This window comes from Capra hircus, chromosome 24 (assembly GCF_001704415.2).
Source record: "Capra hircus breed San Clemente chromosome 24, ASM170441v1, whole genome shotgun sequence".
Taxonomy (NCBI): domain Eukaryota; kingdom Metazoa; phylum Chordata; class Mammalia; order Artiodactyla; family Bovidae; genus Capra; species Capra hircus.
The window spans coordinates 50,646,211-50,669,701 of record NC_030831.1 but is presented as its reverse complement, the minus strand read 5'-3'; the positions used below and the strand labels follow the sequence as shown (position 1 = coordinate 50,669,701).

Genomic DNA, 23,491 nt, shown 5'->3' with positions numbered 1-23,491 from the left:
TCTGAGGGATACTGAATGGACTTGGGAAACAGCAGCATCTAGAGGAAGTGCTTTTCCTAAGGCAAGAGTTTTCCCACTACCCTGCCAGCCCCCTTGGGCCTTCTCAGTAACCTGAGAGTAAATAATGCTCCATGCCCCTCAATAACTATTATGCTTTGGTCTTAATTCATTAGCAACTCATTTGCAAAGGAAAATGTGGAATCTTATTTTTCCAGAGGCTGATAATTTAGAGAAAGAAAAGACAAGAGATAGGATAAGTTATATCATAAGACAAATAATAATAAGAGAACAAATATTGACTTGATAATCTTTTATAAGTGAAAAACTAGTTGCTAGGTTTTACTTAACAAAGTATATTAATCTAATTAAGAACTGAACAATGTTCTAATTACGTATTTTCAGAAGAAGCTGTTTAAAAGTTTTTTATTTTTGTTCTTATGAACATCCTATATAGGTCATACATAACAAAAGCAGATGAAATAAATTTGGTCTAAGAACAGAATTTCAGTTTTCTTTTCCAGAGGGAGCCTATACTGTCTGAGCACTTAAACACACACCACACTCAGGCCTCTGGAGCAGTGTCACACACACGTCCTCCACAGCAGCATGGGCACCCCTGGGAGATTATCCGAAGTGCAGAATCTCAGGCTCCATCTCAGGCCTGCTGCGTCAGCAGGAGGGTCGGTTAGCTCTCCAGGACCACCCAGCTCCTGGTGCTGGTGGTGTAGGGCCCTTAGAGGAGGGGCCAGAGGCATCTGCATTCTAAAACTTTACAGTAATTTGGTGGCCACTCCTGGTTAAGAATCCATCCCTTAAAAATCTTTTTAACTAAAATCTTTGACACTTTACCCATTATAGTCAATAAACCTTTACCCTCACTGGCTATCCAATTTGTTTCATAGTACAGGTCATTCCAGATTAGAAAAACATGCATTCTCACTTTTCCCTACTAAATAATTTGATAGCCTGATCTACAGAATTTCTTCAAAAGAACGAAAATAACTGTCCATTGCTATTAGGTTCAAATGTTGTTTCTTTTCCAATTTGTTGCCATGTGCCACCCCTCCCCCTACCACCATTATGACATTTCCTGCCTGTATTCTTAGCTTAAATAATAAAACATTTTAATTTACATACAAAAATTGTTACATGTTGAAATTCTGGTTGGTAAATAACACATAATGAGAGTAGGCAGCCTTTATTCTTTTTTTTTTTTTTTTTTTTTAGCCTTTATTCTTTCTTATTTAAATAAGCAGGCTATATGCCATTTAGCATTGTTTTTTCCTTAAAATATTTCCATGAATACTGTATTAGACACATTTGAATAGGCAAACATCTGAGTAAAATTACTTTCATTTTGCATTTTCCTATCTTCAAGAAGAATTGAGTGAAAAAACAGGTTTGTAATTATTTTACTTGTAATGTTGAACTAAAATCAAGAATTCACAGAGTATTTTTGTGGATGATTTTGACAAAGGTAACATGAAAACCATAAGCCTTTCATCTTTAATTGAGGAAAACAAACAGTGATCTGATTGTTTATCTTACCAAACAGATAAAGCATACCTCTGATTTTACTCATCTGTTAAGTATATTTAACCAACTGCATTTTTCCATACTCCAAATGGCAATGCCATTTTGAGCATTCTTAAAACATTGAACTATATTCAAAATTACTATGAATCAATTAGTCTTTACCTATTAGTTTTGTAAAACGAAACAGGAACATAAAAATGAAGCCCTTTTATCACGCTCCAGAATATCACATCTAACGTATCAAGGACTGTGGAGGGAAACTTCAAATAATGTTCACATTGATATGCAGCTATGAATAATTTTTTATAGTTTAACTTGTAGAATGGGCATTTTAAAGTTTTGTTTGTTGCCCCAAAGCAACTATGTTAGGGTTATATATAGCAAGACTACTTCTCAAAATGTTTGGGATTTTCTTTTAGAACTCTCCAATGTGTAAGCCACATAAGAAAATCGATTTTTCACTAGGTAGTTATTACCCATGTTACTGGGACTAAAAATGACATTTACTGGTCTAAACACCTATTCACTCCCACTTAGCTCTAAATCAATTTTGGTGATTTCAAAAAATTAAATCCATCTTCAATGGAGAAGGAGTTAGTTATTAGTACTAATGATATTTAAAGGAATGTATAATAGGAACATTCCAAAATTATCTCAGTAAAGACCATCACTACCGGAATAAGGGTATAGATTCACGTAGATGAGTCTAAATGTGACTCATCTGGATGGGAAACACATGGTCAATTTGTTAAAAATCACATGTCAAAAGCCATAATTTATGAGGTCTACCTATACCTCGTTCTTTAGAATCATCCAGGAGAAAATGAAAATGTGTTTTTCATAATAAGCTAACCTAAATTTCTAGTTATGCAATAAAAATAGCATAATTACAGCAATTAAATTTAAGATATTACCTTTATTTTACAATATTATACTGTGACTTTCACACACTGTTGAAAACAATGACTAATTTGTCTAAAGGCAGCAATAGTTGCTGTTTCACTTTATAATTAAGCTTCAGTTTAGTCCCAGAAAATAAATAATAGGGTAGATTTTTCTGTATCTGTCTACTGGAAAAGCATTTCAGAGGATGAAGGTCAAATAAAGCAGATATAAAAGGATATTTTTAGATACTGACAACTTGTCCTTGGAATTTGGTTAAATTTTGCTTCTTCTCAAAATACTGTACTCATATCCACAGAAGTAAGTTTCTATTTTAGTAGCCCTACAAGAACTGGAGGAGAGATTTTTAGCTGTAGTAGTAACTAGCAAATCTTTTGCTAAGAGTGAACAAGAGCGCAAGTGAAGACATTCACAAGAACATTTTTAATATTGCTGATATGACATGAGCTACAAACGAGAATAAAATTATTATGGTCATTTGATAGCAGGGTGCAGGTGGGCGTTAACAGAGCAGGCAACTCATCCGCCCTGGCGCAGAAGCGTAGGTTCATGGGCAAAAATAACAGAAAAAAGCATGAAGTTAAGAACACTATCTGCTTCTGTCTGAAAAAAGGAGCTCCCTGATGCGTGGCAAGTGTCTGCGGTGTGCTTCTATTCTGTTATCGGGGGAGGGTGCGCCGCAGCCTCTGGCCACTCATACACATCCGGCAGCAGGGAATCGTACTCGCTCCGCCATATTCTTTCTCTAATGTATTTGGCCTTGTCCTCAGGTTCTGGGTATCGGAAAGCCATTTTATTAGCGTACAGGTATTCTGTGACCTGAAAAATAATAAGATTACTGCATGGCTCTCAGTATTAACCTATTTAAAAGAAAAGGTATTATTAAAACACAAAGTAATGAATTTGGAAGGATGGTGTTTTTTTTCAAAAGAAAAAATAACATTACTTGGACTCACTTTAAAACATTCAGAAACTATTAGAAGATTAAAAATATCTGCACTCTCACCATAAGTTTGATATGTTTTAAAGTGACTTTAAAGTTCCCCTTGCCCTGAAATATCAACAGTTCCTTGACACTGCAGTAACTTTCCGCTTCACCGTGTACGGGTCCAGCAGACCTGCTTGGGCAGCCTGCCCTGCCTGTGTCCTTTCCCGCAGCCCTGCTGAGACGTGTGTAGGAGATTCTACTTCCTGGTCACAGCTGACGGGGCTACAGTGAAACTCTAACCCAAGTGAGCCAGGTGTTTTTGCTCTATAATTTCGATAAAAGGACACAGAAATTATTACAAACCAGTGTTGGACACTAGAACTGTAAGGTCAAGCAAAGTAAGGGCTGGAACCTATACACAGTAATAACTCAGCACCACCATCACTGAGTGTCAGGCATGTTTTTATGTGCTTTACATGGGTATCTCATTTAACCCTCACAAGAATCCTATAAGTACTATTATTATTATTCTCATTTTATACATGAGAACAACAAAGTCTGAGGAGTTTAAGTAACTTGCCCAGGGTATTTAAAAGTGAGAAATATGTTTCAAGCGCAGAGCATTCTGAGACTAGACCACAGACCACCCTAAAAAGTTAGGTACTTCCCACCTACACTGGCTTGAATGAATTTCTGATCTTTGTAGCAAGCCACACACCATGACTGGTGGTGAAGATAAACCCTCTGAGTCTTGGTTATGTTGTAAAATGAGGCAGAATGAAAAAGCTTCCTCACAGGGTAGCACAGTGTCTATCATATAGTTAAGTTCTCAAGTTATGGTCTAATTTTAAAAAATGTAGTGATAAATGATAGAAAAAAAATTTTCTTCAAACAATTATGTCTCCTCCTCTAATTTTCATTCTAAATGATGATTACTATTAGTTCTTTCAGTTTTCTAAAAGGAATATTTAAGGAAAAATGATGGTTATTAAAGGTAATCCTTGGTCTTAGGAGCTCACTCTCATGATATTTTGTGATGGAAAATGTGTCACATTCAGTTGACCTCAAACAACAAGGGTTTGCACTGCACAGGTCCACTTATATGTGAATTTCGTTTACTAAATATATACTACATGATTCCCAGTTGGTTGAATTTGTGGATGCAGAACCTCAGACCCTGAGGACCAACAGTAAGGTAATATGTAGATTTTCAGCTGTGCAGAGAGTCAGCAGCTAACTTTCACACTGTTCAAGGGTCACCCGTACTGTCTGGTCTATTGCAGGAAACACGTCTGTGTCCACAGGAAAGACTGGGGGCAGGGCCTGAGATCGAGCCCTCCTTGGTTGCACAGATATCCAGCAGGTGACCAGTGGCTATGTGGAGCTGCCTGGTGGCTGTGGGTAGTGTTGGGGGACAGATACAAAGCACTGTCTACTCTCCTGATCCCTTGGCTCATAAAAAGGAAAACCTTAGGACACAGGAGGAGGAAGAGGGGGAAGAGACACAATCCTGGGGGTTCTGCTCCCAAACCACCCCCAAGCACAGATCTTCTTTTTCCTTATATATTACCTTTCATGTGGACATACTAGTAATCTAATTGACTGGTATCTTCCAAAATCTGTCCCACCTATAAAATTCTAAAGTTGAACTCTACTCATCTAAATGCTGGGCTCTAAGTTCTTCAGTTGTTTTACAATAGTATTCAGAGTCCTAAATCTGGCATTTGTGTATCGGTACAGCCAGTCTTAATTTCAAATCTTACTAATGCCTTTTTCCTAACTATATTCTAGACTCCAGGTCAACTGAATTGATTATTTCCTAGGCATATCATTCTTTATCAATTTCCAATCTTTGCTTATTTTATAAGTATTAATATAATACAACAATAACATTAATACTCAAAGGGGTAAAATTTTATGATCATCAGCATTTAAGTTGAAAGTGCAGTTGATAAATTCTACATCCAATCCTGATATTTATGAAAATCTTGGGAGTTTCCCAGTGGCCTAGTGGAACTCAGGCCCGGGTTCACTCCCTGGTTGGGGTGCTGAGATCCCACAAGCCATGCAGAGCAGCCAAAAATAAAAAAGAAAATCTTAGTAAATAGTAGGAACATAAGCCTACTTCTTCAAAAAGACTTTAAAAGTACTTATTTCAATCCTTATTAAAATACAAGCATGTGTGCCCTTATCAACTCAATTGTTTAAAACTGCTCTTACATAGCAAGCAACTTAGTAAAATAGGGAAAAAGTGAGTTATATAAATTAAAAAACAGTCATTTTCAGATAATTCACAACTCAACAATTCCAAAAGAATTAACTTAGTTCAACAAAGAACCATGTTATCAAATAAATACCTTCCCTATATATTAGAAATGACCAATGAGGAAATATATATGGAAAGGGGAAATGTTATTTTAAAGGATAACGAAAATTTTGAATATCTACAAAAATAAGTAATAGGAAACATGCCACATTTCAATGAAGAAAACAACAAAATTATATTGAAAAACTTAGACTAAAACCTTCGTAAATGGAGAGAGAGATATCGAGTAGGGAAGAGTCAATACAGACAGACTCAATTCTACCAATTTATAAATATGACATAGTCTCAGTTTGCAGGGTTTTGAATTCAAAAATTCATCCAAAAGAATAAAAAGGCCAGAATAGAAAGAAAATCCTGTAATGATGGTTTCATATGTATAATGTGTAGTATCAAATAGCAAACATTATTAAACGAAAACAGTGCCTAATAATAGGCAAATATGGTCACAACAGACTCCTAGTAAAGGAACCAATGTTTGTTTCTATGTTAACAAGAGTAGCATTCCCAGTCAGTTGGTGCTGAGACAACTGGTTAACTTTTCAGGAAAGAATGTTTCTCTGTCTCATATCATACACTAAAATCTCAGAGGGATTAAAGAGTTTTATGATATTAGAAAATACAGGTAGACATTTATGACTTTGGAGAGGAAGAAAGCATCAACATCCACAGGAGGTAAGAAAACAATCCATAAAGTAAACAGATCATTCCATTAAAGAAAATGTGAAAAATGGCACTAAGTTAAAATAAATGACAAAGGGGGAAATACCTACAGCACAGAAAACAAAAGGATCATTACCCTTACTGTTTAAAGAGCCTACTGTTAGGAAGTAGAAGACAAGTACAGAAAGAATACTATTGTTCAATAAAAACAAAAATATTCTTCAATTTAATAAAGTGAATGCTTTAAATGAAAATAACATGTGCAATTAAAAAATAATTCTCAGTATTGGCAGAATACATGCCTACCTAACAGGGCAGTATAAATCAATACTTTTTTTCTGAAAAATCATTTGGCAATGTTTATCAGAAGCCTTAACATGTCAATCCTTTTGTTCTTATGATAAGAAATTTACCTAAAGAAAAAATGATCACAAATGCATATAAAGACTTATTTAAGGATGTTCATTGTAATATTATCTAAGGATGTTCACTATAATATTATCTGAGGATGTTCACTGTAATATTATCTGAGGATGTTCACTAAAATATTATCTAAGGATATTCACTATAATATTATTTCTAATGAAACAGAAGATGCTTAAATGTCCCCCCAAACCGATAAATAGTTAAACAAATTATGATCTTACAACAAAGAGAATTCCACAAATATTAGTGTTCCTAAGAATTATTATTGATTTACATACTATACTTAGAATATATTAAGTGGAAAAAATGCAGTGAGGAATCAGTTTTAAAAACAGGCACAGGTGGCTACACATGCGTGCATTTTTTTATTTTTTTATTTTTTTATTTTTTTTTATGCGTGCATTTTATGTTTGTGGGAAGAAAAAAAAAAGACTAGAAGGCATCAGAGGAGAGTTACATTCTGGTAGTAAGAATATGAGCAACATAAAATTTCTTGTTTGCACTCTCTAAATGTTCCCAAGTTTTCTCAAACCTGTGTTAGTTCTGTAAAAACACCACTAAAATTTCTGTGAAGAGGTATAAATTATTACTTACTTTAATAGCAATGTTAATAGAAACTTCCTGAATATTAGAAAGTGGTGGGTAAAGTCTCCCCTGAGCCAGCTCTTTATCTGTTAACTGACTTGTCAGAGCCTGAAGAGAGAGAAAAGAATTTCATTTTTGTTTGCTTAAATAAGAGAGTAATAAGGACTAATGAAATGGGAAAAGGGTTGGGGGAACAGAGAATAATTCTCTGGTAGTCTTGATTCTAGCAGGAATACGCTTAATCCACTGCAGAAATTAAAACTGCTTTCCACTAAACAGTAAATATTTAGATTTATTTAAAGACTTTTAATCATATTTAAAGACATTTTATCTGTGCTGTCACAATTATGTAACCTTCAGATATGTATAATACAGGTAGAGTATATATGAAAGGATTCACAGCTTGCAATTAAACACTGGAAAAATCATGGTAAACTAATTTATGTAGAAGAAGGTATATCAAAGAAACAACGGATGAGTCATTTCCTTTTCATTCATAAGGCAAATTTAACTCATTCTCTGTTTTTAAGATCTATTCATTTTTATAATTCATCCTTTATAAAATAACCAAACAATATTTAAAACACTTACCTTTGCAGCTTCCAGGAACACATGGTCACTAATATGCCGGGTGTTACAGAGAATAACAGCTAAAGCCACACCTGGAATACATTTAAAATAGTTTTTTTAGTAAGATCACTTCAAATTATGAAAGGAGTAAAATAAATTCCTAGATTTAAACCAAATTAATGGTAAGGCATCTCTCCCCCAAACAACCTCTCTGAAAAAACAAAGCAGCCAAGAGAAAACAGAAATCTGAGCACTAAAATCAAATGATCTCTGACTATTACAATTCTCATTTACTAGAAAAAATAATCTTAGAAATATCAAGTGGCTCTTTGCAATTTAGTTTTCACATTTATCAAATTCACAAATGTATATAAGTCATCAACAGTTGTTCCAAAAACATTAATTCCCAGTCCATCGCTAATCCTCTATTTCTTGCTCTACAGAGGTGACTATTTTTAATTCTCTTAGCTGATTATTTTAATTAGTTTGGTGCAAAAGTAACTGCAGTTTTGCATTGTTGAATTTTGCCATTTGATATTGGAATACATTCTTAAATAAATGTGGTCATGTTATATATATCGTTTTAATGTACATTTTTTGCTTTTTTTTGCTAATGACTTATTACGTGCTGTTTATTTTATATTTATTTCAAACTACAGAAATGATGTTATACAAAAAGCAAATTCAAGTGATTTTTTTATTTGAGTTCAAAATGGACTGTAAAGCAGTGGAGACAACTCACAACATCAACAATACATTTGGCCCAGGAACTGCTAACGAATGTACAGTGCAGTGGCAGTTCAAGAAATTTTGCAACGGAGACGAGAGACTTGAAAATGAGAAGCATAGTGGCCAGCCACTAGAAGTTGACAACAACCAACTGAGAGCAATCACTGAAGGTGATCCTCTCACAACTACACAAGAAGTTGCCGAAGAACTCAACATCGACCGTTCTACAGTCGTTTAGCATTTGAAGCAAATTGGAAAGATGCAAAAGCTCAGTAAGCGGGTTCCTCCTGAGCTGACTAAAAATGAAAAAAAAAAACAGTCATTTGGAAGTGTCACTTTCTCTTATTCTACGCAACAACAACAAACCACTTCTTGATTGGATTGTGACGTGTCACAAAAAGTGGATTTTATGGCCGAGAGTGAAGAACTAAAGAGCCTCTTGATGAAAGTGAAAGAAGAGAGTGAAAAAGTTGGCTTAAAGCTCAACATTCAGAAAACGAAGATTATGGCATCCGGTCCCATCACTTCATGGCAAATAGATGGTGGAAACAGTGGCTGACTTTATTTTTGGGGGCTCCAAAGTCACTGTAGATGGTGACTGTAGCCATGAAATTAAAAGACACTTACTCCTTGGAAGAAAAGTTATGACCAACCTAGATAGCATATTGAAAAGCAGAGACATTAATTTGCCAACAAAGGTCCGTCTAGTCAAGGCTATGGTTTTTCCAGTAGTCATGTATGGATGTGAGAGTTGGACTGTAAAGAAAGCTGAGCACTGAAGAATTGATGCTTTTGAACTGTGGTGTTGGAGAAGACTCTTGAGAGTCCCTTGGACTGCAAGAAGATCCAACCAGTCCATCCTAAAGGAGATCAGTCCTGGGTGTTCATTGGAAAGACTGATGTTGAAGCTGAAAAACTCCAATATTCTGGCCACCTGATGTGAAGAGCTGACTCATTGGAAAAGACCCTGCTGTTGGGAAAGATTGAGGGCAGGAGGAGAAGGGGACGACAGAGATGAGATGGTTGGATGGCCTCACCTACTCAATGGACTTGAGTTTGAGTGAACTCCGGGAGTTGGTGATGGACAGGGAGGCCTGGTGTGCTGCGATTCATGGGATTGCAAAGAGTCAGACACAAATGAACGACTGAACTGAACTGATACAACAGGCGATAACCTGTTCCGTGCTTGGATAGAGAATAAGCTCCAAAGCATTTCCCAAAGCCAAACTTGCACCAAAAAAAGGTTATGGTCAGTGTTTGGTGGTCTGCTGCCCCTATGATCCACTGCTGCTGCTGCTGCTACTATAGGATTCTAAATCCTGGTGAAACCATTACATCTGAAAGGTATGCTCAGCAAATGAATGAGATGCACCAAAACCTGCAATGTTTGCAACCAGTCTTGGTCAATAGAAGGGGCCCAGTTTTTCTCACAATGCCCAATTGCACGTCATACAGACAATGCTTCGAAAATTGAATGAATTGGGCTATAAAGTTTTGCCTCATCCACCGTATTCTCTTGACCTCTTCTCAACTGATTACCACTTCTTCAAGCATCTCAACAACTTTTTGCAGAGAAAACCAGCTTCCATAATCAGGAGGACGCAGAAAATGCTTTCTGAGAGTTCGTCAAATCTGAAAGCACGGATTCTTATGCTACAAGAATAAACAAACTTCTCATCGGCAAAAATGTGTTCATTGTAGTGGTTTCTATTTTGATTAATAAATATGTATTTGAGTCTAGTTATGTGCATGTGCGCTCAGTCGTGTCCGGCTCTTTCTGACCCGCCAGGCTCCTTTGTCCATGGGATTCTCTTGGTGAGAACACTGGAGTGGGTTGCCATTTCCTTCTCCAGGGTATCTTCCTGACCCAGGGCTTGAACCTGTGTCTGCTGAATTGCAGGAGGATAATTTACTGCTGAGCCATCAGGGAAGTCATGATGAACCTAGTTACAATGACTTAAAATCCATGGTCCAAAACCACAATTGCTTTCTCACTAACCTAATAACATTTCTCTCTCACACAGCTTGCCTCTATTTCTTCTGATTGACTTTTAGTTTTGGAGATCATGGACTCGTTCCTGTGGCAAAGAAATATTTAGCTTTCTGGCACATTTCCAGCCTTCTTCCCAATAGAGTTAGAACATAATTTTGGTTGAATCAATATTCAGTGTTTATATTATTATGACTTTCTTCATAAGTGCTATTAACAGTCAGGCCATGTATTAACACTGTATCTTAACTTTTCCTCTTCTACATAACTTTATTTCCCCTGAAGATACTGTCTTTTTGCTTTTCCTTTGATTTTTGAGTACTTAAAATTATTTCATGCTGAGACACTCATTCATTTAGTTGTCTCAATCACCCAGCAATTTCAACAACCTCACATTTCTCTCGTTTCATCCCCAGAAAAAATCTGCTGAAGCTCCAATCTGGCCTTGTTGCTCTCCATCCTAGATACGGCGCTATTCCTGGAAACTCTTCATCCTCATACAGATTCCCTTTGCTTCTAAGTTGAGTCCATTTCCTACATCTCACTTCTTCCTAGTATTTTTGTTCTTCTTTTTTTTTTTTTTTTTGTAGGCTATACTCTCCAGTGTTTTCTAAAGAACAGTACATGCGAGATACATTTTTTTAAATCTTGCATTTTTGAAGAGCCCCCACTGGTCCCTCAACACACATGCACACACACACTTTTACTACCTTCCACTTATTTGATAGTTTGTCTGGGTTTAGAATGCTAGTTTGGAAGTAATTTTCCTTCAGAACTGTGACACATTATTTCAATACTTTCCAGCTTCCAGCATTGTTGTGGACAAGTCTGGTGACAATGTGATTCCAGATCCTTTTCCTGTGATTTTTTTTTTTTTTTTTGCATCTCTGGAATTACGTAGGATCTTTTTTTTTTTTTCTTTTGTATCTAATGTTCTGTAATTTCACAGTGATGTGCCTTGAGGTATGTTAGTCTCACCCACCATATCTGGCACGTGGTAGGTGGGCCCTCCCCCTCTGGAAATCTGGATCTGGGGAAATGTTAACAGTCTTTGATAATTTCTTTCCCTCCTTTTTTCTTTTCTCTCCTTGAAATTTCTTGGGGCAAGATCTATTGTCTTCTTATATTGTTTTGTCTGTTTCATGTTCCCTTTCTTCTTTCTTGCCTTTGGAATTAGAAAAAAAAATCATTTCACTTTCTCCCCTCATATTCTCTTATCATAGCTTGGAGGTTTCTCCTAGCTTTCTAGTGGTTATCCTCAAATTTGTAACATACATCCTGATTAAAAGTTTCATGCTAATTTTTAATTTACCCTCCTGCCAGGCAATGGAAGTATCTCCTTAACAGTTTAACTCTACGTAACCAACAAGCTCTTATTATTGTGTATTTTGTCTACGTATTTTTCAAAATCCCATATATCATGATTGCTTTCCCCTATATATACAACATTCCTTTTGTTTAACTGAAATTATCACAGCTTTTTTACTCTTCATTCTTTCCTAAATCTCTGCACTTCTAGCTGGAATTACATTTCCTTTGTCTAAGGAATACTCTTTACAATTTATTCTACATTTTTACATGTCTGCAGACAGATGGTGAAACCTTTTTTTTTTTTTTCCTTCTAAAAAATCTTCATTGTTTTCACTCTTGAAAGATCTTTACACTGTGTAACGAGTTGAGCTTAACAAGCATTTTGTAAAGCCACTCACACAGATCGCTGCACTGCCTTCCGGCATCTGGCTGCTGCTGAGGAGTCAGTTGCTGGTCTAGCAGTTGTCCCTTTGAAGGAGACCTTTTTGTTCCGGCTGCATGCGTGGTCTTCTCTGTGTCGCCATTTTCTGAAGCCTCATGATGATGTCCCTAGATGCGGGTTTCACCAAGCTTCCTGATATTGTGTACTGACGTCCTTTGTCAGGTCTAAGAAATTCTCAGCCATGAAGCCTGTAAATATTGCCTCTTCCTCATTCTTACTCTCAGCTCCCTCTGGACCTCAATTAAATGTACCTCAATTAATATGTTAATATAATTAATATATTAATATATATATTTTTGTCTCTTGTTTCTTCTGGTCTGTCTTCCAGTTTATTAATTTTCTTTGGTCTAATCTCTATTAGCCTCATTAACTGAGTTAACTTATTGTATTTTTCAATTCTAGAATTTAGTGTTACTTGGCTGAATGCTTTTATCTCAAACATAATAAGTTATTTGTTTTGGAGCACTTGTCTGATATGTAGAGTTCCAGAGGGTTATTTGTTGTTTTCTTTTGGCTTATATTTGTCTTGTCTCTTCATGTGCCTCATTTCTTTTTTATTTCTTAACTGGGGTTCAATTTGAAGATTTATTTGTAAGAGTAACTTGAGGAGCAGGATACTGTTGTCTTGTACCAGAGAGGATTTTTGTCTGTTTCTGCTGAGCACTTCTGCGCACTGGCAGGCCAAGACAAACGCTTGAGGTTTTACAGGTAACTTCAAAGGTAAACTATCCCCACACTCCAAAGTACAGTCCTTCAGGGTTTCAGCCAGAGAAGGAGATGGTTCGCTAGCAGCCCACCCTCCACAGGCGCCAGACTCCAACTCTTGTCCTCACTCGCTGAGAAGGACACCTTTACTTCTCGGCCACTTTTTCCTCATTAGGAAACCTCAGTCCCTTTTCAGGTTTTATTTCTGTTGTTCATCCAATTATAACTACTAGAGCACACAACTCTAACAGAGCCTTAAGTTTCTACTTGCTTCATGAACATTCTTTTGGCCAATCTTGTTTTTAAATCCATTTTAACCTCTGCTACCAAGTCATTTTTAGGTCTATATTTACAGTCCTAATAACTGTTATTGTTAAGTTAGGACAGGGAACTGTCATAGTAATCAACTGTCAAGTGCTCTATTTGTCAAATGCAATATTAAAAATGGCTTTGGTAAGTCAAAAGAAAAGTATTTATGTTTTTAAGGCTTTATGCTAGAGAAACAATGTTGGATGGGACAGATTTTGAACATTATCAAGTTCTAGAAAGAGATAGTCAACGATGGGAGAATTTCTGTTACAGATGCTATCTCTCAAGAGACAAGCAGAGTGGAACTCTAAGACAACCACAACTACGTGGGTGAAAAGGAGGAAAGAGCACCAGGATATTCATAGGTTCCAAATCTTTATTTTAACAAGAGTTATAATAACATGCTGCCTTGATGCCAGCCTTTACATGCTATAGCTCTACCTGTCATAAAATCTTACAGCTAGCTGCAGTTCCTCAAGGAGAGGCCAACAAGAAGAAAGACACAAGTACAAAGGAAATTCATGCCAAGCCACTGTTTTACTCTGTGTGATTCTTTCATTAAAACAAATCAAGGATCACCAGAAATTGCTGGAAAATAAAACAACACAAAAGAAGAAATATTTAAAAGAATCTTACTAACTCTAGGAAGAGATCTGAAAGGACATTGCTAGCTTTAAAAAGAAAAGTGGCCATTAAAGAGTTATTCTATGAATAAAAGGTTACTGGAGAATAAAAAAAACATTTGACCCTACTGAGTTGATATGCTATTAAGCAATTCTCATTTATTTTCTTTGATGTGACCAGTACTATGGTTATGTTTAAGTAAAAAAATGTTTTCATTTTTTAGTGACACATACGGAAGTATTTATTAATGAAATTATATGATGTCTCTGATTTGCTTTAAAATAACCCAGTGAAGGTGGAATGGGTGGGAATATAGATTAAATATATCAGCTACCAGTTGATAACTGCCAAAAGGTGGGAGAAGGTAACATGGGACTTCATTCTTCCCTCTATTTTTGTATAAGCTTGAAATTTTCCATAATAAAAAGAAAGAAGACTGTTGAAACAAAACATATACTAGAAGTGTTAAAAAACAAAATAGATACAGATGAATGAATCAACACCAGAGAAATCCCCCATATTACAGAACAAAAAAGACAAGAGGCTAAAATATGAATAAAATTTACAAGTCAAGGACAACAGAGAGATCTGACCATGGTTATCTAACCCACGTTCCATAAGGAAAAAACAAATAATGGAAGGAAATTAATGGGGGAAAATAAAAACAGGAAAAAAAAATCCTTTGGAAAAGAAGATATAGTGAATTGGTCCACTTGCAGACATGCATGATAAATGGAAATAAAGCCCAAACCTGAATGCATTTTACTAATCTTTCAGAAATCCTAAAGATAAAGACAACACTGAAACATTTTCAGGGACACAAAACCAGTATGTATAACAGAATGAGAATCTCATCAACACCAGGTTTTCTGTCAGCAACACTGGCCACTAAAAGTGAATGGAGAAATGTTTCCAAAGGTCTGACAAAATGACTTTGAGGGAATTTCCTGGCAGTCCAGTGGTTAGTAGTCAGTGCTCTCACTGCTAGGGCCCTGGGTTCGATCCCTGGTTGGGGAAGTAAACTAAGACCCAGCTAGCCACATGGCACAACTAAAAAGAAGACTTTGAATCTGCAAATCTTTACCCAACCAACCGAGAGAAAAAAATAAAGACATTTCATATACATAAAAACTCAGTTTTCATTCATGCTTTATTAAAAACAAAAACTTATTCAAAGATGTATTCCATAGGGAAGGAAATGGCAATCGACTCCAGTATTCCCGTCTGGGAAATTCCATGGACAGAGGAGCCTGGTAGGCTACAGTCCATGGGATCACAAAAAAGTAGGACACAACTTAGCAACTGAACAACCACAACAAAGGAATTTAAAAGAAAACCAAGTGGAATTTAAATAGCTCAGGCTAACATCAGCAAAGGAATAGAAAGGAACAGTGTACATGGGCAAGAGAACCACCATGGAAATGATTTACTGTGGGGTAGGATTAGATGAAATGAAGAAAGCAAGCAAGAAATTAAAGGAGGATTCATTACACCTGACATTTAAAAGACTTTGAATGTCAAAAATTTTGTGATATAGAATTGCATGTTCTACTGTATTTATCAAACCACACTCTTGTTTAGACATGAATAACATATAATAAGTTAATTTCAGAATCAATCCAAAGACAAAACATGGAAAACAACAAAATACAGTGTAAATTTCAAGAATTTCTCTACAACAGAAATATTAACCAATGATAGCTGAGAGATGAAATAAGAGATAAAAGATGTCCATCAGCAGACGAATGGATAAGAAAGCTGTGGTACGTATACACAATGGAGTATTACTCAGCTATCAGAAAGAATACATTTGAATCCGTTCTAATGAGGTGGATGAAACTGGAGCCAATTATACAGAGTGAAGTAAGCCAGAAAGAAAAACACCAACACAGTATATTAACACATATATATGGAATTTAGAAAGATGGTAATGATAACCTTGTATGCGAGACAGCAAAAGAGACACAGATGTATAGAACAGACTTTTGGACTCTGTGGGAGAGGGAGAGGGTGGGATGACTTGGGAGAATAACACTGAAACATGTATACTATCATGTAAGAAACGAATCACCAGTCTAGGTTCGATACAGGATACAGGATGCTTGGGGCTGGTGCAGTGGGATGACCCAGAGAGATGATATGGGGAGGGAGATGGGAGGGGAGTTCAGGATTGGGAACTCATGTACACCCGTGGTGGATTCATGTCAATGTATGGCAAAACCAATACAGTACTGTAAAGTAAAATTTAAAACAAAAAAAATAAAGAAAAAAAAAGTTTTCTCCAAGAAAAAATAAATAAATAAATAAATAAAAGAGGCTACTAGGACATCAACTGTTATATTAAAAAAAAAGAGAGAGAGAGAGATAAGGAAGCTAAATACCACATTTTTTTTTTTCATTTTTCACTGTGGCAAGCTAATAAAAACTATCTTAAATTGCTTACAAAAGCTCTTTTAAGTTCATTATGTGGAGATAAAGCTGACGACTAGGAAAACTAAAAGTAGTAACAGAAATTGAGAGAGAAAGGAAGGTAACAGGAGGTATGTGTGGACTGTAACTTAGATGTCATAGATGGAAGTTCACATGTATCAGTCTAGAGTTGGAAGAATCAAGATAAGGGGAGACACGTGTGCCAGTCATGATAAATATGCAAGTATGATAAGGAGGTATCAAGTATGATAAGGGGTATCAGTAAAGAGGGTTAATTAATTTTTTAACATTCTGTTCCTTTTGCATTTTTATGAACCATGTACTATTTATTTTATTTCTACAATAAAAACAAATTTAATGAACAGTATGATTAAATAAATTTTCAGGGGAAATAGAGCACAACGGATTTGCTGAATTCCTTGACTTTTCCTGTACAGTTATAGCAAAATCCCATAAATGCTATTGGTTTTCAAATATTAATTTCTAAAGAATTTCAAGAAGAATTTTACTGTAACAAATGATTACTCTAACACAATGATGGCACTTACCTGGAAAAATATATACGTTGTTTCCTTGGCCTGGTGTAAAGACTTGCCCATCACTGAGTTTCACTGGCTCAAACGGACTGCCACTGGCAAACAAACACCTTCCCTGTTGAGAAATGAAATAACCTCAATTTTGTCTCTTTATGTAGACTAGAAAATTGAGGTGAGTGAAAACAAAATTAAACTCTGTAGTAAACCAACATATTACCTGCAAAAGGTACAATTTACTTTAGAACACAATACTTTTATTAAAATTCTTATTGGAATGAGGTTTGTTTTATGCACAGCATACATTCAAATAAAGTTGAAAAATGTCCATTAATAAATTTAAAACCTGACAATCCTCTTTCCTTTAAAACTTTAAAAATGTAGATGGCAAGAAAATATCATCCCTAATAATAAATAAAGACTACTATAAACATCTGTGAGTGAGAGGGAAACATCAAAAATTATATCACTACCATTTACTGTACATCTGCATTTTTGGCTCTGTACCAGGTGCTTTATATGTGTTAACTCAGTTAATTTAACCCACACAAAGGCTTATAAGATTACCATCATCTCACTTCACTAATATGTATTTTTTTTTAAAAATCTCAGAAAGCTAAGGCTTAAATATTTCCAAATACTTTGTAAAAAGTAATGCACCACAACTGTAGCCATTAAACTTGAACCCAGATTTTCATAACTCTAAAACACATGGTTTTTCTATTATGCTACAGTGCCCCCCAGTTTATAAAAAAGGCATATGGTATAACCAGTCACTCCAAAAAAATATGGTGTGTTGTCTTCTAAAGAAAAGGAAGTCTCCAAAATTGTTGTATCCATCGATTTTAGTACTGTGCTCTGGAATGTCATGTAATACATTAAACGTGAAAGTGAAGCCACTCAGTCATGTCTGACTCTTTGTGACCCCCACGGACTATAGCCCACCAGGCTCCTCCGTCCATGGGATTTTCCAGGCAAGAATACTGGAGTAGGTTGCCATTTTCCTCTCCAAGGAATCTTCCCAATTTAGGGATCGAACCTGGTCTCCTGCATTGTAGGCAGATGCTTTACCGACTGAGCCACCAGGGAAGTCCATAATACACTAAGTGTTTAGATAACGCTTTGTCTGCTTCTCTCTACATCAAAAGATATGTATTGGGCTTCCCAGGTGGCACAGTGGTAAAGAAGCCACCTGCCGATGCAAGAGGTGCAAGAGACGTGGGTTGAATCCCTGGGTTGGGACGATTTCCCTGGAGGAGGGAATGGCATCCCATTCCAATATTCTTGCCTGGGTAATTCCATGAACAGAGGGGCCTAGTGGGCTAGAGTCCATGGGGTTGCAAAGAGTCAGACATGACTGAGCACGAGCACATGCAAGCATGTGTCTTATACCCAGAGTGAGTGTCCTCTCAAAGACAGTAGACCCTAGTGGATTTAGTACTCAAGAATTTGACCCTTTGGACAATGTGAAGATCTACTATGTATAGTAATGATTACTTTTACAAGACATACTTGCAGTTTCAAAATGATCTCAGGTTTAGGTACAGAAACAAATCAACTATGCCAGTGGTGGGCCCAGGTGACTGTCTTGGACCTACAAATCCAGACAGCTATAGCTATTCCCATACTCTACCTGTTCTAAGCATAGCTTTATTTGTGACAAAAACCTTTTTCTTTGAAGATTTAGGTTGTGAAAGTGAAAGTCGCTCAGTTGTGTCCAACTCTTTGTGACCCCATGGACTATACAGTCTATGGAATTCTCCAGGCCAGAATACTGGAGTGGGTAGCTTTTCCTTTCTTCAGTTCATCTTCCTAACCCAGTGATCCAACCCAGGTCTCCCACATTGCAGGTGGATCCTTTACCAGCTGAGCCACAGGGAAGCCAGATTAAGGGTTAGTTCATGGCTATTGCTATGTGTGTTACCATAATGTGTAAAATATAGGTTATCTTTGTGCCACCATTAATTTTAATAGATTTATAAAGTGGGCTGTAAAATATAGCTCTTCATGGGAAAAATGTTATATCCTCATGGCATCAGTAAATTTGGAGATTTAGAAAGATCTTGGGCATTTTCTCTAGAATGGCAAGATTCAACTGCAGTTCATCTTCTCCAGGCCATTTTTAAAATTCTTCTTTCATAATCAACCTATAGTGGCAAGAACTTATTAACAGAATTCTCATTCTGAAGTCCATGTTCAGTAGAAGTTGTTTGTTCTAGGAGCAATTGACCAATAAAATATGAAAAACTTTTTTTTAAGAATTTTTCTCACTCAGCAGCAGAGGGAGTTAGAGTAACACCAAAACATCCCTCCACCAAAAACAAAAGGACACTAAACATTTAAACAGTAACTACAAATATATATATTTATATCATTATTTTATGTAACACTAAGGAAAAAATTATGTAAAAATTTGCAACTGAGAACTAACAGAATAGACTATATCAAACCAGTCTCCTTAGGGAGTTGGAACTCATTCAGTGTACATTTTAAAAAATAAAATTCTTAAATGTTTGAACAGTCTTCTACTGATATACTACTATCGCCCAAAACATTTAAGATTTAAGTTTTCTATATTTTGGAAAAGCCAAGTCCCATAATACATGTAGTATACATATCAAATAGGCATTTTATAAGACTAATTGATAATTTGGGGGATGATAACCTTTAGTTTTGATTAAAGTGAAACAGGAGAGTAAAAAGCTGGCTTAAAACTCAACATTCAAAAAACGAAGATCATGGCATCTGGTCCCATCACTTCATGGCAAATAGATGGGGAAACAATAGAAACAGTAATAGGCTTCATTGTGGGGGCTCCAGAATCACTGCAGATGGTGACTGCAGCCATGAAATTAAAAGACGCTTGCTCCTTGGAAGAAAAGTTACAACCAATCTAGAAAAAGCAGAGACATTACTTTGCCAACAAAGGTCTGTCTAGTCAAAGCTATGGTTTTTCCAGTAGTCATGTATGGATGAGAGAGTTGGACTATAAAGAAAGCTGAGCGCCAAAGAATTGATGCTTTTGAACTGTGGTGTTGGAGAAGACTCTTGAGAGTCCCTTGGATTGAAAGGAGATCAAACCAGTCCATCCTAAAGGAAATCAGTCCTGAATATTCATTGGAAAGACTGATGCTGAAGCTGAAACTCCAATACTTTGGCTACCTGATGCGAAGAGCTGATTCATTGGAAAAGACCCTGATACTAGGAAAGATTGAAGGCAGGAGGAGAAGGAGACGATTGAGGATAAGATGGTTGGATGGCATCACCGACTTGATGGACATGAGTTTGGGTAAACTCCGGGAGTTGGTGATGGACAGGGAAGCCTGGCACACTGCAGTCCATGGGGTTGCAAAGAGTCGGACACAACTGAGCAAATGAACTGAACCAAAATGGCAATACAGACTCAGAAGGAATTTCGAAAGAATATATGTGTCAAAATAAAATTTATAACAATGAGAAAAATAATGCTAAACATATCAAGAGCATGAATATGAAGTTCAGAAAGTTCTGAGACAGAATTCTACTTTGGGAATAGTCTTCTAGGTTGCTTCACACCAATTCTCCCTTTGGTAACAGTGAGAAAAACTATAAAATTTATTAAACAGATGTTTCAAGGAAGTAGGAGTGCTACCCAGATAGGGAGGGCTTGGAGGTAGAGATGGTCAAGACTCAAAAAAAGAGGAGAACAAGACATTCAAACTCAGCACTGGAAGCTCTCCTCCTTCAGGTGAGTGATTTCAAAAGGAAAATCTGTGGCTGAGAGCCTGAACAGCAGCAGTGTCACGAGTCCCATGATGATAATAAAAAAAATAAAGTTTAGAGACCACTAGGGGTGGGGGTGGCATACCAATAAATACTCCAGGGTTTTTGACTTATACTCCAGAGAAAAGGTTAACTGTGAAAACAGATGAGGGCTCTCATGGACTACATCCTGATGAACTATGGGGAGTTACCCCAGAAAAGAGGGCTTCCCAGGTGACTTGGTGGTAAAGAATCTGCCTACCAAGCAGGAGACACAGGAGACATGTTCAGTCCCTGGGTCGGGAAGGTCTCCTGGAGAAGGAAATGGCTACACTCCAGTACTCTTGCCTGGAGAATCCCATGGCAGAGGAGCCTGGTAGGCAACAGCCCAGGGGGTCACAAAGAACTGGACAGACTCAGTGACTAAACCACCAACCACCACCACCCCAGACAAACAGTCTCCAGGAGGATAGGTAAAGTTCCTGTGGAGGAAGCTAACTTCATCTCGAGCCTCAAATTATTGCTACAGTTCTTTATTTGCACTACCTAGCACTTAACAAGGAAGTGAAAAGCTAAAGTCGGCTTACGAAGACAAGAACTGGATAACCAAGAAGAAAACAAAACACGTAATAGAAATGGACTGATAGAGAGCGAGATATTTGTTACTATCAGAAATTACTTTAATTATAATTCATATATTCAAGAAATTAAATGACAAGACAAAATTTTAGCAGAGAACCAAGAGCTATACAAAAGCATCAAATAAACATTCAAAAATTGCTAAAACTGTGAAGTGTGATAGTCTATGCACCTAGAGCCTGTGCTCCACATGAGGCCACAGCAATGAGAAGCCTGTACACCGCAAGTAGCCCCCATTTACCGCAACCAGAGAAAGCCCATGAGCTGCAATGAAGACCCAACACAAGCAAAAATAAAGAAATAATCAAAATTAAAAAAAATAAATTTTAGGAATGATAATGATACTGTGATTATTTTTTTTAAGAATTCTTAACTTTTGAGAGATATACTGTAATATCAATAATTAAATGATACACCTGAGGCTGGCTTCCTAATCTAAGGTGAGGAGGATCTCAAAGAAACAAGACTGGCAATAAGCTGACCACTTCTGAAGCAGAATATTCATACATGATGGGATTCCCCAGTGGTTCACCGCTAAAGAATCCACCTACAATGCAGGAGACCTGGGTTCAATCCCTAGGTCGGGAAGATCCCCTAGAGAAGGGAACCCACTTCAGTATTCTTGCCTGGAAAATCCCATGGACAGAGGAGCCTGGCTGTCTACAGTCCATGGGGTCACAAAGGATCTAGATATGACTTAGCAAGTAAATAACAAAAACATTGGTACATGGGAGTTAAATTATATCATTCTTTCTACTTTTGTATATACTTCAAATTTTCCATAATGAAACAACTTTTAATAGAGACAGAACACTAAAAATTAAGACATATGAATTATTCTTAAGGGCATGACTCAATAATTACTGCTATATATCACTGTTAAGCAAGGTTTTAAAAATCACTTCCTGAACAGTAAGGATTTACTGTATAGCAAAGGGAACTACATTTGATATCTTGTAAAAACCTATAATGGAAAAGAATACAAAAAACTGAAACAAACAAACAAACCCAAATCACTTTGCTGTATACTTGAAACTAACACAATATTGTAACCAAATTAAAAAGAAAAAAACCCACTTCCTAGAGACTCTTAAAGGTCACTTGCAAGAACAATACAGAAAGGGATTACATTGTGGAGATTACAACTATATCCCTACGGAACAGGAAGGGAAAAATCCAACTGTTCCAATGGTATATAAGTTGATACTTGTAACGGAATATAAACCAGTGGCAGTGGCAAAGAATTCAGAAGAACTAAAATTTAAACTCTCCTTAATAGAGGGAAAATCATAGACATAACCATTTCATATTGTTATTAATACCTCTGTAAGTGTGTATGCTTCTTCAGCTGTGCACTCCGCCTGTGCCGTAGGATTACTTAATGCAAATATTATAGGCCTTTCATTGATTTCAGCCATTGCTTTGATTACACCAGGAGTGAAAAGTCGGCCAGCTCCTGCAACTCCTATCATAAATAAAGGAGGTGGGGGGGGAAACAACTTCATTACAAGTAAAATATAGCATTCCCATCAACAGCATTTCTACAATAGCTTTAACATAACAAGAGCACAGGTAAACTCCCATTACAAAGATAAGATTTTGCATTGCTAAGATAATTCCAATCTTACATCTGAAAAGAGAAACAATAAAAACACTAAAATTTCTACTGAAATATTTATTATCTACCCCAGACATAGTAAATTGAGAGCAAAAAAAAAAAAAAAAAAGAATATAAGACAACCTCCAGGGAATTCCCTGACAGTCCAGTGATTAGGATTCTGTGCTCCCAATGCAGGGGGCACAGGTTTGATCCCTGGTCAGGGAACGAAGATTCTGCATGCTACATGGTGCAACAGGGAAAAAAAGAAAAAGACTACCTCCATCACGTAATTGTTGTCTAATAAGCACAGAGCTTTAGTTTTAAAAGGGGAAGAGTTCTGCAAACTGGCTGTACAGTGTGAATGCATTTAACACTACCTCACTGTATACTTTTAAATGGGTATGATGGCAAATTTTAAGTTATATATGTTTGACCACAATTAAAATTCTTTTTTAAATGAAAAACTTGAATGTCTAAATGTTAACTTGTTAAACTCTGTGGTAT

At 36.5% G+C, this 23,491-nt stretch overlaps 1 protein-coding gene across 1 annotated transcript in view; it reads right to left on the bottom strand.

Annotated features, from left to right (window-relative positions):
• Positions 1,395-23,491, bottom strand: part of ME2 (malic enzyme 2) — a 54,685-nt gene continuing 32,588 nt past the window's right edge. Inside the window, exons 12-16 of the mRNA XM_018039546.1 lie at positions 22,710-22,852; positions 17,023-17,125; positions 7,956-8,026; positions 7,374-7,472; positions 1,395-3,258 (exon numbers count right to left, since the gene is read on the bottom strand). Coding sequence (XP_017895035.1) covers positions 3,091-3,258; positions 7,374-7,472; positions 7,956-8,026; positions 17,023-17,125; positions 22,710-22,852 — 584 coding nt within the window. The 3' untranslated portion in view covers positions 1,395-3,090. The remainder of the gene's footprint in view (positions 3,259-7,373; positions 7,473-7,955; positions 8,027-17,022; positions 17,126-22,709; positions 22,853-23,491) is intronic.